The sequence below is a fragment of the Neolamprologus brichardi genome, chromosome 14 (genome assembly GCF_056152115.1).
Source record: "Neolamprologus brichardi isolate AB-2024 chromosome 14, ASM5615211v1, whole genome shotgun sequence".
Lineage (NCBI taxonomy): Eukaryota > Metazoa > Chordata > Actinopteri > Cichliformes > Cichlidae > Neolamprologus > Neolamprologus brichardi.
This window is the reverse complement of record NC_142117.1, coordinates 13170717-13187905: the sequence shown is the minus strand read 5'-3', so window position 1 is coordinate 13187905 and position 17189 is coordinate 13170717. Positions and strand designations below refer to the sequence as shown.

The 17189-nt window shown below is 43.4% G+C and overlaps 1 protein-coding gene across 3 annotated transcripts in view; it reads left to right on the top strand.

Moving 5' to 3' along the window:
• hip1 (huntingtin interacting protein 1) overlaps positions 1–17189 on the top strand; it is a 58442-nt gene that overhangs the window by 15633 nt on the left and 25620 nt on the right. For 2 of the 3 annotated variants that reach the window (XM_087850851.1, XM_087850850.1), the window contains exons 3-6: positions 616–717; positions 12475–12538; positions 13004–13146; positions 13251–13307. In XM_087850851.1, coding sequence (XP_087706977.1) covers positions 616–717; positions 12475–12538; positions 13004–13146; positions 13251–13307 — 366 coding nt within the window. The remainder of the gene's footprint in view (positions 1–615; positions 718–12474; positions 12539–13003; positions 13147–13250; positions 13308–17189) is intronic. The other variant, XM_006799922.2, reaches the window with a different exon arrangement.

Here is a 17189-nt window from a genome sequence, read left to right as displayed (position 1 = left end):
TCTTTATTTTTTTTGGAGGTAGGGGAGGGGTAGATGGTCTTTTGGCTCCTGCTGCAGTTTAGATCAGGTGATCATCTGTTACTCCTACTAGTGAATGGAGCAGCAGTGGAAGTTGCAAACCCCAACCACCCCCTACCTCGTTTTGTTTCTCTTCCTGTTAGGACCCCCGGCGGTTCCCCGGACCCCAGTTTGAAACCCACCGTGTTTGAGCCATCCCACTCTGCAGGCTCCATGCTACTATTGTCTAACAGGAGAGCGGGCTATTTGCAAAATAAAGGTAGCCTCCTGCCTCAGTGTTTGCCCCTACGAGGGCTGATTCATGCGAGTGGGATGATTGTCTTTTCTTTTGCCCCTTTTAAAGTGAAATGAGCGCCTATCGCTAGCGGTAGTCCTCTGGGTTTTTCCTCCCAGACAGCTTGAGCTCCTCGCCGGGTCGGATGCTGAAAGTCCTCGCCGATAAGAGATCGCGCAGAGCTCGCGGAGAAAAGCAGACTGGACGCGGAAGGAAGCAAAGGAAGAATAGAGCAGCATTTTAATACCAAATCGGGACACATGTTGAGCTAACGGCCCTCGCCACCTCCTCCCCCCTTCTTCTCCTCCCAAATGCATTTGTAGGCTCAGTCGCTTTCCCGTTACTGCGCGTTAGGAGAGAGCCAGCAGCTCCGAGGATCCCCCGCTCGCCGTCTTGGAAGGACGATCATGGATCTGAGCAAAATCGTAAGTCCCGAAGAGCCGATCGGGTTGTCTTTATGTGAGCTAAGGACGGATATTAAGAGAAAAAAGGAGAAAGCGACAGGGTTTGCATGTTTTTGTGGAGGTGGGGGTGGTGTCCAAGAAGTCCTGAGCGCACACACTACACTCAGCAGGGTGAATACATGCAAGTTGGGCTCGGTGCAAGCAGGGACTTGCTCTGTCTGCTGTTTACATGGCAGCTAAATGCGTCCGTGGGAAGTTTGGGTTTTGTTGTGAAAGCTCGGAGGTCTCCCGTGGGTTTATTCCAGGGGTTTGCGAGCTGCTGTAGTGAAAGAACAGCTGCATTTAGTCGGGGAAATGATGAAACCAAGAGTCAGAAAGCACACGATTGTGTTAATGCAGCCTACTCTCTGGAGGCTTTACATTTCTAGTGCAAGTAAATGAAGCCATTCACACATTTGGCTTTAATATAGTGTTCTTCTGAGACCTGGAAATGTTTCCTGTGTTGACCGGAGCTCTGTTTATGCTGCAGGTTAGAGGAAAAAGTTCTGCAAGCATGGTTTAAATGTGCCATGAATGTCAATTACAGGATCTTATTGACAAACCTCAAGGCGAGTCTGAGTGTGTAGTTAAAGCTCTATAACACAGATTCAAGAGACTGGGGGCTCTAAGGGTGAATTTAAAGGATAACTTCTACACAAGCAGTGATGTTTCCAAACTGGCGATCGATGTGGAGTTTATTCCACATTTGCCTGTTCATCTTCCTTTGACTCAGAGCGATGGGGATGAGGCAAAAGAGGTGCAGCTTGGACTGCTGAAGCAGGTGCACAAGAAGCCTTTCATAGTGGATGAAGGGGTTGCACTTTTAGCCTTTTGTACAGAAGTGTAAGAGTGTGTGTGTGTGTGTGTGTGTGTGTGTGTGGTTTGATGAGAAAGCCTACTCTCTAGTAATCCTCAACCAGGTTAGAGACTCAAAGGTTTGTGGAGGAAAAGCACAGCGAGTGTAAATTCTGTAACGATGCACCGGATCCTGACAGGCTCTCTCAGCTGTGAGGAAAGAAAAAACCTCAGCCGCCCACGTGAAGTCAGTCACGTGTAGACATGGTGTAGGTAGGAGTAGCGATGGAAAGCTTCCTAGTGCATCACCTTCCAGTTGCAATTAACAGGTTATTTTAGCTGAACCTCGAGAAAAAGTAGTAAGTATTCCAATCAAAGCTTTTCTACATGTTGTTTCTGCAGACTGTGCATCACCGCTCCACCACAGGTAATCTGGTGATGCACAGCAGAGATGAAACACTGAGGAATGTGGCTGAAGGTATGCAGGGTGTGTTGTTTAGAGATGATGACAGCCCTCCAGCCCTTCCGCAACCCTGAAAAGGATAAGCGGCAAAGAATGGATGAATGGTTATAGACCTACAGTTTCTTTATGTAAATATACACTCACCGGACTTTTTTTTTTTTTTACCTTCAGGACTGCCTTAATTCGTCATGATATAGATTAAACAAGGTGCTGGAAACATCCCTTCAGTTGTTGTGGATTTGTAGGCTGTACATTCATGATATGAATCTCTTGTTCCACCACATCCCAAGGGTGCACTATTCGATTGAGACCTGGTGGTTGTCGAGTTCACGTCAGTACAGTGAACTCTCTGTCATGTACAAGAAACCAGTTTGAGATGATCTGAGCTTGGTGACATGGTGCTCAGAAAATATCCCCCAAATCATTAGACCACCAGCAGCAGCCGGAATAGTTGATGCAAAGCAGTATGGATCCATGCTTTTGTGTTGTTTACGCCATCGTCTGAATCTCTCAGCAGCAATAAAGACTCATCAGATCAAGCCACATTTTCCCAACCTTCTATTGTCCATTTCCGGTGAGTCCGGACCACAGCCTCCTGTTTTAGCTGACAGCAGTGTCACCTGGTGTGCTCTTCTGCTGCATCTGAATGTTGTGCAGTCAGAGATGCTCTTCTGCATACCTCGGTCCTAACAAGTATTGCTAGAGTTACTGTTGCCTTCCTACCAGCTCGAGGTATTCCGGGCTTTCTTATTTGACATCAACAAGTCATTTTTACCCAGAGAATTGTTCTCTCTGGATATTTTCATCCTCTTTTTTCCCCAGACTCTAGAGATGGTTGTGTAGGAAAATCCCAGTAGATCAGCACTTTCGGAAATACTCTGGCTAACAACCACACTACGTTTAAAGTCAATCAAATGACCTTTCATTCTCAGTTTGATGCTCAGTTTGGACTTCAGAATGTCATCTTGAGTTTCTCTACATGTCGACATGCCTTCATGCACTGAGTTAATGGCATTTGATTGGCCGATTAGAAATTTGTGTTAACCTGCAGCAGAACGCTTGCCCCAGTGTTGCATCAGCTGAAACTGTTTGTTTGAGATAAAATGAAAAAGAAGCCACGGAAGCAGATGATTGTGACGCCTGTGTATATTCGGTTATTGCTGTGCTGTGAGGTGGGGTGAGCTGAGGTGCACAGATGTGGCTTTTACTGATACGTCTTCAGGAAGTTGAGGCGAGGCCGTGAGGCTTTTTCACGCAGAGCTGCAAAGAGAGGAGGGGCTCAAAAGCCTGCCACGGGGATGAAGGGCTGAGAGTTTAATTGTGGTGGAGCCCGGCCTTCGGCCTACGTGTGACTTTAACCAGCTGCCACCCTCCACCTCTACCCTCAGCGACGAACCCATTGCTGTTAGGTCGCACGCTTCAAACATCCCAGAGCTGTATGTTTGCATGCTTTTTAGTGGGCTCTTATGAGACTGCAACATCCCGCTGGGCTTATCTGCATCACCCATTGCCCCGTTATTAATGGGACAGGAGATACTCGGTGCATTAGGTGGAAAACAAGCTCCCAGTTACAGCCTCAGGGGCCTGCACATGACTGGCAGCCATTGTTACTAGGCTGGTGGCTGGTTTCACCTTCACTCTATGATAAAATTGTACATTGCATTCCAGATTCAGCTCGCTGGGTTGATAATGCTCCCTCAGTGCCTGCAGTGACACCTGTGTAGCATGCATGGGTTTGTAATTTTTGCTCCCTGCGTGCACATAAGAAAAAACTCTCACTCTGCCCTCTTTGCGTCAGTGCAAGCCTGAATTTTGAGCGATGCGAGGAGGCTCACACGGGAGCAGATTTGCACGTCAGACGCGACACATAACATGGTCCTGAAACAAGCAACACAGAAGGCTCTGTTCAGACCGGTGACCTTTTCAGCCGGGTGGAGTCGCTCTTGGAAAAATGTTTGGGCCAAAAATGCTTTTCCAGTTATTATCCAATTTTTTTTTTTCAATGGATTTGTAAAAGAATAAATAAAAACTGTTATTTCATGCTGTTGTGACCTCTGAGGAGGCTGCTTGTTTGTGTGAAATGCACCACGGTAAGGCGAGCTCTGTTTCACCGCGTATACTTTTACTTGCGCACGTTGAACCATGAAGGCTGTTGTTTTATTTTCGAGGAAATAGGCGGATATTTTTAGTGTGTGAAACCTGAAGTCAGATACCGAGTGCACCGGAACCATGCTCATCGGAGGTATAGTCCAAAAAAAATGTTTACACCACTATATCATATTGCTGTAATCTGTGTTTTTAGATTAAACAGTTGGATTAGGTCATGCGTGTATATGTAGAAGGGAGGTTTCATAAGAACAAACACAGAAAGGCTTGTCTCCAAATCTGCACTTCCCCTTCACATCTTTGAGCTCAATGGTTTCGTTTTCCAGCTGGCGACTTTGTTTTTGGGTTTACTGTAATCTTTTAAAAAAAGACATTAAAGTCTGGCTACTTGAAGCCAAATTTAATAAGAGGTGAGGCCTGGCTAAACATTTTTGCACAGTACTGTATTCTCCAGGTATGACACCATGTGGAGACTCCAAAGGTTTTTAGAAAGAGATAAGACACAGTACAAATGTTGTTCTTAAAGCATTTGATAGTATATGAATTAAAGATCATTTTGGATTTTTCTATATACTGAGCTGGAGACAAAACACATATTCAGTGAATATCAGACTTTTATTGATCAGCTGAGCAGAAAATGCTATTCACAGTGTGCGTGCTTCACATGTAAGCGTGCAGGTGTTTGCAAACAGATGTGTGTGCTTGATAAGTTGTGTCTAAATATTACGGTCTGTGAAGTGGGGGAGAGATGACATGTTCTTTTTAGATTGTTATTTCAGGTCATCTGTAAGCGATCGCTGACTGCCCATTTTTAAATATCCGTGTTCCTAAAGGTCTGAGTGTATTCACACAAAGACACCTGGAGGGGATCTGGCAGGAAATGGAGACAGAGCAAAGTGTTTGGTCTCAGCTGCTCCCTGTCTGGCTTGACTGAGCAAGGTTTTAGCTGAAGGCGGGGGTGCTGTGGATTTGGGCATTTTTCAGCAGGCAGGAAATGGGCAGTGGAGGGTGTGCCAAGACAGGAAGCCTGACTGAGTGCCTGCAACCCCCCTCTTTCTCCCCTTCACCTCCACCCCTACAGCGTCAGCCACAATGACCGTGCCTCCTCTGCCTCACCTCAGCGTTAACAGGGCTCCTGCATTCACAGCCTGCACGTTTCCTGTTTTCATTCCTCCCTCCATCCCATCGCTGTTTACCCTTTTTATAGCAGAATAGCTGGACCGGTCTCGGCGGCAGCTCCAGCCTCGGCCTCCGTCTTTAATTTAGACGGGTAGCTCAAAAGGTATAACAGAGTTTGGTGTGTGCTCTGTTGTTTGGGAACAGTGACAGACTTGGTGAAAGCATTCTGGGCTCTTGTCCCCTGTTGGGTGTGCTGAGAGGTTAAATCAGAAGGAGGAAACGTTGCAAAAGGATTGGGAAAGCATGCAGCTGTTAAATACAGACATGCAGTCCTTCTTAGCTGTGCCATAATGAAGGTTTTAAGACCAGAGGCTTCACTTGTTGATATCATGCCAGAGTCAGAATCACTGGGAACATGGGTGAAGCTAAAGCAGACTCCACGGCCTGTCGTGAGCTCTCTCCTCCATCCACACCTAAATAACTGCTGTCAGATAATCATAGTACCATAACTTAAATTAATCACTCCACTCCCATGCTAAGGATGCCGCCTCCTCCTCCTCCTCCTGCTTAACCGTGAGACTTTAAATCCAGTAAGAACAAGTGTTGCCGAATTTACTCTCCCCCTTCTCATTTGGCCCTGCCGAGGTTTTCCACAGTCATTTTCTCATGATTGAGCATCACTGGCTTTGAGTTATTCTCGGCACTAATGCTGACATGAAATGTGCGACAGCGCGCCAGAGACAAAAATATCCGAGAGCGCTGTCTTTTCTCTGTGGCCGTCATAAAGTGACCACGATAAGATGACATGTCTCCGGGACTGACATGGGAATCAAATCGCCCAACATCGCTTTTTAGTCACATGCTGGTTGGGGAAGGGAGTCGCTCAGCGAGGGCCGTTTCGTTTAGCAGGCAGAAGATGCTTTCTCCCTCTGGGTGCTGTGCGCTGGGCCCTCAGTGGACGCAGCCAGACCACGATCAGCATATCAATGCCGCGCTTTCCACAGAAGAGCTGATTGGTGCTTGCCAGGCCCGACTTTGCGTGCTTTCAACACTGTATCAATAACACTTTGTTTGAAAGAAGAACTGTGGAAAAGAAGATGTTTCTGTAGATACCAAGAAGCAGAAAGGACTTCTGTGTTGCGTCGGCGAGTAATTGATTGATGGCTCGTTATGACTCTTTGCTTCAGGGCGGAAAGGGGAAGCGCAAAAGATGCCGGCCCCCTGCAGATGCAGTGACGTAGGTTCCCCAGTTTAAGGACTCTCTCTGGGCGGATCTTTGCTCCTCAGCTTTATAATCATTTTCCTCTCACCTGTGATTTAATTGCTCGTCATTTGACTTTGTCAACCGGTCTGAGTGGCTGCACTGCGAGGGGCTAATAGGCCACTGATTTATTGATGCCGGCAAGCCGCCTCAGCCAATGCCAGGAGATCTAGGCAGCTGGCACTCCCATTCAACCCCAACACAAAGTACAAAGTCTCACTGTGGGCTAATTGGGTCATCCTCATGTGGGAACCAGTTGCACTGGCGTTTACTCAATCATCCCTTGATTTTTTCTTCTTCTTTTTTTTTCTTGTGTGATGGAAAGAAAAGGAGAAGCAAAGCGAATTGTCGATGTTATAACTTACAGCTTCAATCCCTGAAGGCTGTGTTAGCTCACACGCAGATCACAACACGAGAGTGTCACAATTTTAGTGCTTGTGAGAAATTAGCAGCCAGTGACCATGACAGGAAACGCCACAAAAGTCACTTCCCTCATCAGTAAAATGTAAAGCAGATGTGGCTTAGGCGTAGACATGGTGTTTCAGTGTTAACCTACACTTTAAATACAATTTTTAGAAATATGGATCGTGTTTAAAAGAAGGAAAAAGGTGCAAAACACAAGTGTGTATAGATTGTATTCAAACTCTTAAGTGTAAAGAAATACAGCCCTATATGTTCATAACTCCTGAAAAGGATTGACAGTATTATCTTAATTTAAGGCTTTTTGTGTTGCCATTGGCCACATTTCATGTTCCAGCCTCCACACGCAAAGCTTCAAATTCAGTCTGTTTAATTCCAAATACTCACAGGTGCATCAGTCTGCACAGCCTCAATGTTTCTGGAGAAGAAATAGCTTTTTGAACGTGTTGCATCACTGAAAGCCTTTCTACAACCATTCTCTGTATCAGCCTCAGGTGGTGCAAGAAATCAGGGTTTCGCAGCTGCATGGGGTCTTTTCTTTTCTTTCTTCCTTTTGTGCATGAACAGAATCTTCAGGGTTGTTTAACAAAAAACAAAACAAAGAAAAGTATTCCAGTAATCATAAAGTTCCCATAAATTTCCAGATCCTGTCGTCAGACCCTCTGGTTTATTTGTAAACAGGAAGTCTAACTTTTTTTTTAAAGCACATGACTGATCATAACTCACTGGCCTTCCTTTTGTGGACTCTATCAGCAGACACAGGCTGTTTTCACGCGTACGCTTTTCTAGATCATATCCAGCGGTGCGTGTCAGGATGCAAACATCCGGCGACGACCTTTAACCTTTTAAAAAACAAGAAAGCGTGCGGCGTCAGGTTGTTATACTTTGTGCCTACATAGAAACAACTAGCTGGTGGTCGTCATGTGTCCCGCCACATGCCTGCGCTCCCCAGGCCACACTAGGGGTGTCAAACATAAGGCCCTGGGTCCTAAATCAGCTCAGTAAAGGCTCCTACCCGGCCCACTGGACAACTTTAGAGTGGATAGATTTTGAACTTTTCTTGCTGTAAGTTTTACGGCTTTTCCTTTTAATAAACAGTCCCCACCCATACTGCACCAAAGTATAAGCGCACTTTCTGTTATCCACGTCTGTCTTTTATCACCTTTATGATTCATAGCGGCGCCTGTTCACCATCGACAGGACTACGGCCTGAGCGCGGAGGGGCGGATGCTGTGCAAACAGCAACCAGCTCCTGAATTCCTCCTCGTCTTCTCATGATCACTGAATCACTCCTGTGACTGAACCAAACTCATAAATTAGATTTTTCTCAACAGTAAACTCGTGTGTGCCTGCCTGCTTGCTTTCGCTGCTGCTGATATGTCACTCAGAGTGATGGTGCGTGTGGAGGTGGCGGTCTATTGTCTGCCGTTGTTTTGACAAGCCAGACCCACATTCTTTTTCTCCGATCCAAACGTCATCTGTTTCAGGATTGTGGCTATAAGGAAAATATTTTCTAGATGGGCTCTCTCAGGCATTTTTTTTTCTCAGTAGTCTGCAACACCAGGTAGCGTTGTGGAAATCTGAAGTAGATCGAGGTGCACACACCCAGGTTGTCTTTCCAAAGCTAAATAAAACTCGCTGTAAACCTAGAATATTTATAGTCCAGTTATCTGTCAAGCTCAGTCACAGGATGCTGTCAGAACATTGTGCAATAGAAGATAACTCGAACATCAACATGTGGTGTATCTGCAAGATCACACCGAGACAGACTAAGAAGATATGGAGCCTTTCATTCACCGAGGTCAGCTCGACGCAGAGAAGATCTTAAAATTTTCCTAAAGAGACTGACAGAAATCCCTGCTCCCAGATCATTCCTCCTTTCATCTCTCCTTTCCCTTCCCCATTCCAACCTCCTTCTACCCCACTCCTCCTCCTCTTCCGATTCCTCGCAGTAAACTTCCAGTCCTGGCGGCTCACATACTGGAAGAGGAGGAGCGCACTCAGAACATCTGTGGGAAGTGAGATTATGAAACGGGCCTCCCGTCCTCTGCTGACCCCATCCCCCTCGCTCTCCTCGCTCTCTGCTGGAGATACCCTGCAAATGATAGCGGCAGGATACGCTGCCCTGTTTGGTCGTGTGTGCGGAAGACCGGCATTTCGGGCTCCGTTTGAGTCAGCTGTTTGGATGTAGAACTTTTCCCGGTTTTGTTTTCCCCTCGTGCTTAATGTCAGCCAGATGCTGCTTCACGTTGCCTCGCCTTCACAGAAACTATCTGAAAAACTCTGAAGCGATGTGGGTTCTAGAAGATTTATATTTATTTGTACTTGCAGGTTTTTCCTGGTCGGCTGCCAGCTGACATAACCTAAAAGCATCATGAAAACTTTCACACGACACCTAGAAGGCTTTTGAACTTTTCATGCACGTATCTATAGATGCAAATTTCTGTCAGTCCAAATGTAAATGAGCTATAAATATATCTTTCCTACACAGTTTGAGCCCTCAAGGTACTTTCTTACTACTCCAGGGGACAAATGAGTATCTTCCCCAAGGGTACTTCTACATGCAGACGAAGGGAAGCCAGGGATCAAACCGCTGACCTTCTGATTAATAAATCACCTGCGCTGCTGAGCCACAGCCGCCCCAGTCTCGCTGTATTGGACCGTTCAGATATTCCTCAGAGGATGAATCCAAATAAATGCAGCGATCTCTGATGTTTATTTGTTTTTCTCATCATAAGTAAAATGTGTATGGGAATTTCTCAGCAGGTGTTAAATGGTTTATCATAAAATGTCCGCATATCGGTGATCTCCACAGGCTGAGTCAAAGAGGAACTCCACTGGCAAGTTTCCACATCGCAGAAGGCGCCACCAAATACGTGAAGATATTTTGATAGTGAACTTGATTGCACAAAACCGGTTATGAGTCAGGTTATGTTTCGTAGATCAGCACTGGTGAGGGGTAGAGTTAAAAAAAAAAAAAAGAAAAAAAAAAAGACCTCAGCTGATGCGTCAGGCAGTCGAATGATGACGAAATTAGCCAGTGTGTAACGTTCAGGTCATATTGCATTGTGGGAAATTGGGAAATTTAGCATAGAGGATATGAAAGAATGAGATGTCTAATTCTGCCTCATCGCTTTAATCATTGGTGCTATAAACTCTGTTTTAGCTTTTCTTCTGGCACCATCGCTGGGTGATCATTTCAGTTTCTGTTTTTCATTTTTGGATCATTTCAACATTCTGGTTTCTGACCAGGCGCCTACAAAACAAATTGCTTTCCACTCAGACTCAAACTGTAAACTTCATTTTCAAAGAGCAAGTGTTTTCCTGCTAACAAATAAAACTAAAACGATGAAAACAAACGAGGCTGGATGTAGGAAATGTTTTATACCTCGTGCTTTCAGTCTGTGTAACGCAATATATCTGTCTGGCACAGAGATCAATTATTATCCCTGTTTATTTAATTTTTTATTACTATTACTCATGCTACTGCACTTATTTGGCGTGGCTGTAGCTCAGGAGGTAAAGAAGGTCTAATGCAAATTAGATTGACTACTGAGAAGTTTGGTCTTTCTATCCCCGGCTGCTCCAGAGTGCATGCCAAAGTGTCCTTGAGCAAGGTACTGAACCCCAAAGTTGCTCTCCGATGTGTTGTTAAGTGCGCATATGAATGGGTCAATGAGGCATGTTGTATAAAGCACTTTGCGCGGTTAGGTAAGAACCAGGTTGTTTACCATTATTTGGTTTTAGTCTGTTGTTAGGTGGTTGCTAAGACATGTGATGACTTTATAATATAATAAAACGCCTGATTTAAGTTTGGTGCCTGTAAATCAAATGTGTATTGTGTTGAAATTAAAAGGATGCAGGTGCGGAAATGCGACAAGTGGGCCATTCTAGGCCATTGGTAGGCTGTTGTTAGGCAACACAATGAGGTCACAATACCTGATATAGATGAGGTTTGGTTGGTGAGCCCCTGATTGTGTGTGAGGAGTTACTACTACTGTTGTTGATGTTATTACGGTTGATGGCTGTAACAAAATAATTTTACAAATATGGGATAAATGAGGAATTTTTCATCTTATTTATTATTGGCATGTTAGCATGGTACCATTAGCTTTTAAGCTATGCTGTGCAAAGTCCAGCCTCACAATCTGCAAGCATTGCTGGACACCCAGGCTTTGTTTTATTAAATAGTGGTTGTGTTTTTAATGCTTTTCTTTGAATAACACTTAATTTTGTAGTAGTTCGTAATATAAGTTATTTTAGAGCATGTTTAGTATGCCTCATTTTCACCTTCCTATGTTACAGAGAAAGAAACCCAAAAATATCCTGTATAGAAAGTTACAGTTGAGAGAAACGACTCCCTTTCAACTGAAACGAAACCCCAAACTAAACCACATTGGGATTGGTGGCTTCTGCCTCAGCTAAGAAGGTATACTCGCCACTTTGGTGGGCCAGGAAGTGCAGACCTGAAACATGTAGAGCCTGCACAAAGGTAGGCCACAGCGAGAGAGAGAGAACAAAAAGTAATTGGCTGTAGCAAAGAAATGCATGGAAAATGGGGGGGGGCCCACAGCAGCATATCTAAATGATGGCCTGAACCATGAGCTTTTATCTAAAGGGTAGTTTAAGAATGAGAGGGAGTGTCCATAGTACCTCCTGAAAGCCAATAGCGTGCCATAGCACAACCAGAAATCTCCACAAAAACTGACAAACTAACAACATCCAAGCTACCGGTGGCAGCATTTTCAGCCTTGTGACTGTGTCACACTGGGTTAGAGCAGAAGTGAAAAGTCATTCCAGTGCGTTCTGGTGGTTCTGTAATTCATGTCTGATGATTCTTTAAATTTGAGCTGAAGTTGGAGGAGCTTCAGGTTCAGTCTGGCCAACATTCCTCAGTAGATGTCACAGCACAGACAGATGCTCCCCTGCTTATCCGCACGTGTCTGGTTGCTGGTGCCGTCTCATTAAATCTGTCTGGTTACAGTCTTAATGTTAACTATGTTTGCTGAAGAGTAGTCAGTGGTGGTTTTCTGTCCGTCCTCTATCCTCTGCAGATGTTGCAATTGTTTCCTGCTCTATTCGTATATATGATGACATCTAATCCTGTGAATTAACACAAACACGCAGGAGAATTTAAAAAAAAAAAAAAAAAAAAGCACCTGCGCCGTTTCAGCCCTTCTTACATGCTCCGTCACATGTCTGTAATTTAACTTGCCGACTGCACTCCATGCTGAGATTTGGCAGGACACGCGTCTCTTTCAGGCTGCGAGGCTGTAGATCCTCCTCAGCAGCAGAGAGGAGGCCTCTCAGCTGCTGCCTTGAATACCAACTCTGCAGAAAATGGGTCAATCAGCGCGTTATAAAAAAACCTGGGCTGCCTCTTATTCCCCAGGTGGTTAGAAAAGGGAAAAGGCAACTTTCTGAAAGGTGGAAGGATGTCAAGTTTTAAAATGAAAAACTTGACTTGTTTTTTAGGTTGTTTTTTGTTGCTGTGAGTAAAAAAGCTGTGGGCTGATTTATTTCCTCTGCTTCTCTCCCCTCTTCTCTTCTGCCCTTTCTTTACTCCTCTTCACAGGCTGTCAGCATCAACAAGGCCATCAACACACAGGAGGTCGCTGTCAAAGAGAAGCATGCCAGGAATATCCTAACATATTATGTATGTGTGTGTGTGTGTGTGTTTGAGGAGAGGAAGAGCATTTGTTTTGACTTTGTTGTGTGTACAGAATCATCCTTCCGTAGCTGGAGGGCTGTGTTGGTGCAAAACAGCAGATTTTGTGTAACCCCGTCGTCTGCACATGGCCCTGCTGCACAGCTAATTTAGTCATGTGTGAAACCAAACGGAAGGCTAGACGGACATATTTCTGTTTTATCAGACAGCCTAAAAAGCACCAAACAGCTAACATCTAACATCCTGCACAGAGACGGAGCTAAGCAAAGGCCTCAAACATCAAAAAAGAGATCATTAAAAAAAATACACACACAAAGGAGATGCAACAAATGTTAAAATAAGAGTTTTCTGTATTAAGATTGGTAAATACTTAGGCTCCGCCAGGCTCCGACTACACAAACACTGTAAGCCTGTGATCCTTGACTGCCGCTCTCACCCTGCATCTTGGGGACCCATCATGAGAAAGGTGCCCACACCTTCTGGGCGGCAGTCAACCGGCTTCCTCTCTCCAGCAACGCTGTGCTCTGCTGGAAGTTCTGCCACGTCTTCCACAAGCTGCTGCGGGACGGGCATCCGAATGTACGTAAACACGAAAACTTTGTCTCCCTCTTATTGTAACTGTGTTCTGATACTCAGTGTTAAGGATGTTTCCCCTCTCTTTGTTTCCATTGTTGTTTCTTCAGGTGATAAAGGACTCCATGAGGAACAAGGCTGATTTAACTGATATGAGCAGGATGTGGGTAAGGATTATGTCTTGAGTATGACTTGAGCCCACACTGCAGGGCGCACTTAAAATCTTTTAATTTTCTCAAAAATTGACAGTGCGCCTTATAATCTAGTTTGTCTTATGTATGAATACTGGCTGTGCTTACTGACCTTGAACCGATTTTATGTGATACACGGCATTAAAAAATCTGACAAAAAAAGTTTTAGTACGGCTGCCGTAGTCAGGAGCCTTGTGGAGTAATCTGGGACCAAAACTCCGTCCACTTTAGGCCCCAAAGTCAAACATACACTGCAGCATCACTGAGAGTTAAAACTGTCTAAATTCTTTCATCTTTAATAAAATCATCAGCGTTGCTGCTTTACCAGGTGTAACAATTAAGTTTAACATCCAGGCATCCATGAAAACAGAATTTATTAAATTTAACAGATTTAGAAGTTAGCAGGAAGTTAGCTCGCTAATTTCCACCTAAACATCATATAGCATGTTCTGACTGAGAGATGTCTGAACAAATGAAAACGTACAGCTCTGCTGTCATTTCCAACATAAATGAAGACAGAAAACTAAAGAGCTGTGAGTTTTGTAGGATTACTGAAGTTGGACTAGCTGGTATATAATGATGTGCTACGTGATCGCTAGCGACACAGCTGTGTTAGCATAACATAAAGACAGTGAAGCTGGAAGATGAACGCCAACTTTTTTCCACACGATAAAAGTTAACGTGAGGGTTCCTGATGGTTAGGGATAAATCCAATCGCTTGGCAGGATGCTGTAAAGGGACCAAACTTCAGTCAGGAGAACAACTGAAATAATCAATCCACAATACGAGGTTAGTCATTAATATACTGCAACAACGGGGTAATAGAGCAGCTGCGAGAGAATTCAACATTAATGAATCAATGGTACAGAAGTGGAGGAAGCAAGAAGAATGAGTTGAGTAAAGTTTGACTTATCTGACTGTTTTGTTTCGCTTAATGCACCTTATGGTCCAAAAAATACGGTAATCTTCTTTAGTCATTACTTTATTGTAACACTAAAAAGGAATTGAATAAAACATGATACGAATGAAACATACTCATTACTAAAAGGTAAATCAGAAGTCAATACAAGACGAACAAATGTGACCATTTAAACTAGTAAGTCATGTCAGTATAGCCTGGGGTGTTACTCCTGTATTTACAGTGGCTCCATAGTGTAGTGGTTACACATATGCCTAGCATGTGAAAGATACTGGGTGGAGACACACATCACTCTGAGGTTTTGTTAGGAAGGGCATCCAGTTTAGAAATCTGCCAAATCAAATATGCCGAGCTATTTGCTGTGGTGACCAGCAATACTACTCTCCAGTAAAATTTACAGCTGTCGTCATAAGAGATGTGATCTATCTTTACTGAACCAGTTTTGTACAACCAAACTGTCTTTTGCAGCTATATGAAGGATGCCTTATTGTTATTGCCTTTAAGTGTCATTCAATTCTAGTTACAGTAATTAATGTTATAAATCATTCTGTGATTGCATGGTTTTCTGACAGCTTGGCATTATTGTGCAGCTTGGCAGTGGCTTGTGGGACCACTGCATTTGTTATGTGAAGACACGAAACATTGTGTATTATTGTCCCCTTTATTCTGGCATCGCAGTTGTGTGTGCAGAAGTGCAACGTACTGTAGAGGCGCTCGGTAAATGAACAAAACAAATTCTGCCAATTAATTTACGGAGGCAGTAGCTTTTTCGCTTTACTTCCTGAATTACAGCAGAGCTTAAAGTGCTTTCAGAGTAGATTATTTTCTTTTTAAAAGCATGTTGAGAGACCAAGAAAGCCACAGAAACTATAACGCAGCAGTAAATAAACAGGCGGCAGAGTTATTAGACATATAGTGCTCAGGCTATTTTTACAAGCTGTTAGATTAAGCACCAGATTAAGTTCACATGGAATAAACTTATGTAGCGAACCTCAGGCCAAGTGAAGGTACTCACAAAAAAGGCATTAACAGGCTATCCAGGTGGGTGTCGACTCATTAAAATGATCTTTCTAGGAGTTTAACATATACAGGTGAAATTTTTGCTGATTTACTTGGATTTTGTTCATTATCAACAGAGTACGGCTGCCAACTGTCCTCTTTGCTGTGGTGAACATAACAGATGATATTCATCATCATTTGTTGGTAGCCTGCTGCCAGAGTGTAGTGACAGACATAATGGACAAAAGCCACATGAGCTCATGTTGCATCATCTACCACCCTCATGAAACAGTAATGTCACCGAGGCTGATGTCGTTCTGGTTTGGGGGATTTGTGCTGACATGCGTTTAGTCTTGGTGGTGTAGTTAAAAAACAATACTGGAGTCTCAAGTTGTTTCAAAAGATTTTCAAAATAATGTCATTTGATAATATTTGATAATTTTGATAATATTTGCATTTATCCACCCCACTGACTTCCCTCTCCAGGTATCTTGTAGGAAGCCCGAAATATCTGCCTGGTTGAAAAAGCATGGATGAAAATTGTTTCCTGACATTATAAATGCAGAGAATATTTTATTTATTTATTTTCTTAATTACAGATAAGTTGCTAAAGTAATGAATTAAAAGTGGAAAATTGTCATAGCTAGCTAACTATATGCCTCATGAGTTAAATTATGTAGATAATAAACATAAAGGTTTAGATGGGCAGTAAAAATGATTAACTGTATACATTACATTGTTAGCGCAACCTAATGGGTTAATAGTTGAAGTAGGTAACTAAACTTAACTAGACTGAAAGTTGGAAATTATCTTAGCTAGCTAACGGTATGGCTCAATAACTGAGAGAGCTAAAGAAATGTTTTTAGAAAAAAAACAGAAGTTTTAACAAGCAATTTAAATGATTACCTAATTGTATAAATAAACAAATGAAATAGTCAGCTAAACATAATGGATAAATGATTAAAGCCTGTTTCCATCAGTAAAGAAAAACTATTTTACCTTCAGCAACTCACATTTTTACGTTAGCAGTTTAGCAAGTTGCATATCAAGTTTCGACTCAGGAATAACTCACAATTTTGACTTGCGTGCATGTGTGTGTGTGTGTGTGTGTGGGGGGGGGGGGGGGGGGGGCTGTTCAGTGGCACAGTTAACAGCTAAAATGACATAAATGGCTAAGTATTACATTAAAACTTGGAAATTGTCATAGCTAGCTAACAGTTATAGCGAGCTAACAAGTTGCAAGAGCTGGTCAAGTTGTTGTTCAACTTGAACAAATATATACATAAAACAAATGTATAAATAAATAGATTAAATAAATAAATAAATAGATGAAAGTGGAAGCCAAAAAAGTGTGAATAAACTGTTAGCTAAAATTCTTGTTAACGGAACATAACAGCTTAAACATTAGGCTGAGTAATCCTGAATGTACACCCAAATAACATATACAGATATATGTAGTATAGCGTTGATGAAGCAGTGTTGTCCATCTGAATGGGGCATGGATGGAAAATGCTGGGAACCGCTGATAGAAGTGAGCAGATTTCTCTTCATTATATTGATGCCGGCGACTCTGATGAAATGCAAGCGTAAACATGTGTCAACTGCAATATATTTAGCCACAAAAATCTCAAGAGACACTCCTAAGTGATTAATTGAGCAACAGCGACTGGGGTGGAGGTCTAAGATATTCCTTATTACACTAACTCAGTTTTGCTGATGTCAGTAGGGAGGAGGATACAGGAAGCTTGGTCAGTGGGACAAAGGTTGTGGCCTCTTTCTTTCCTGTTATGTCATTACAACCCTCACTCACAGGCTAGAGATATTCTACTTTTTCCTGGCGCAAGGATGTTGTCAACTGGGTTTTTGCATTCACCCGTACACTGTGAGAGTGACCTTCCACGGTGTCCCTGTGACCTTTAGAAGGAAGGACATGGGGACAC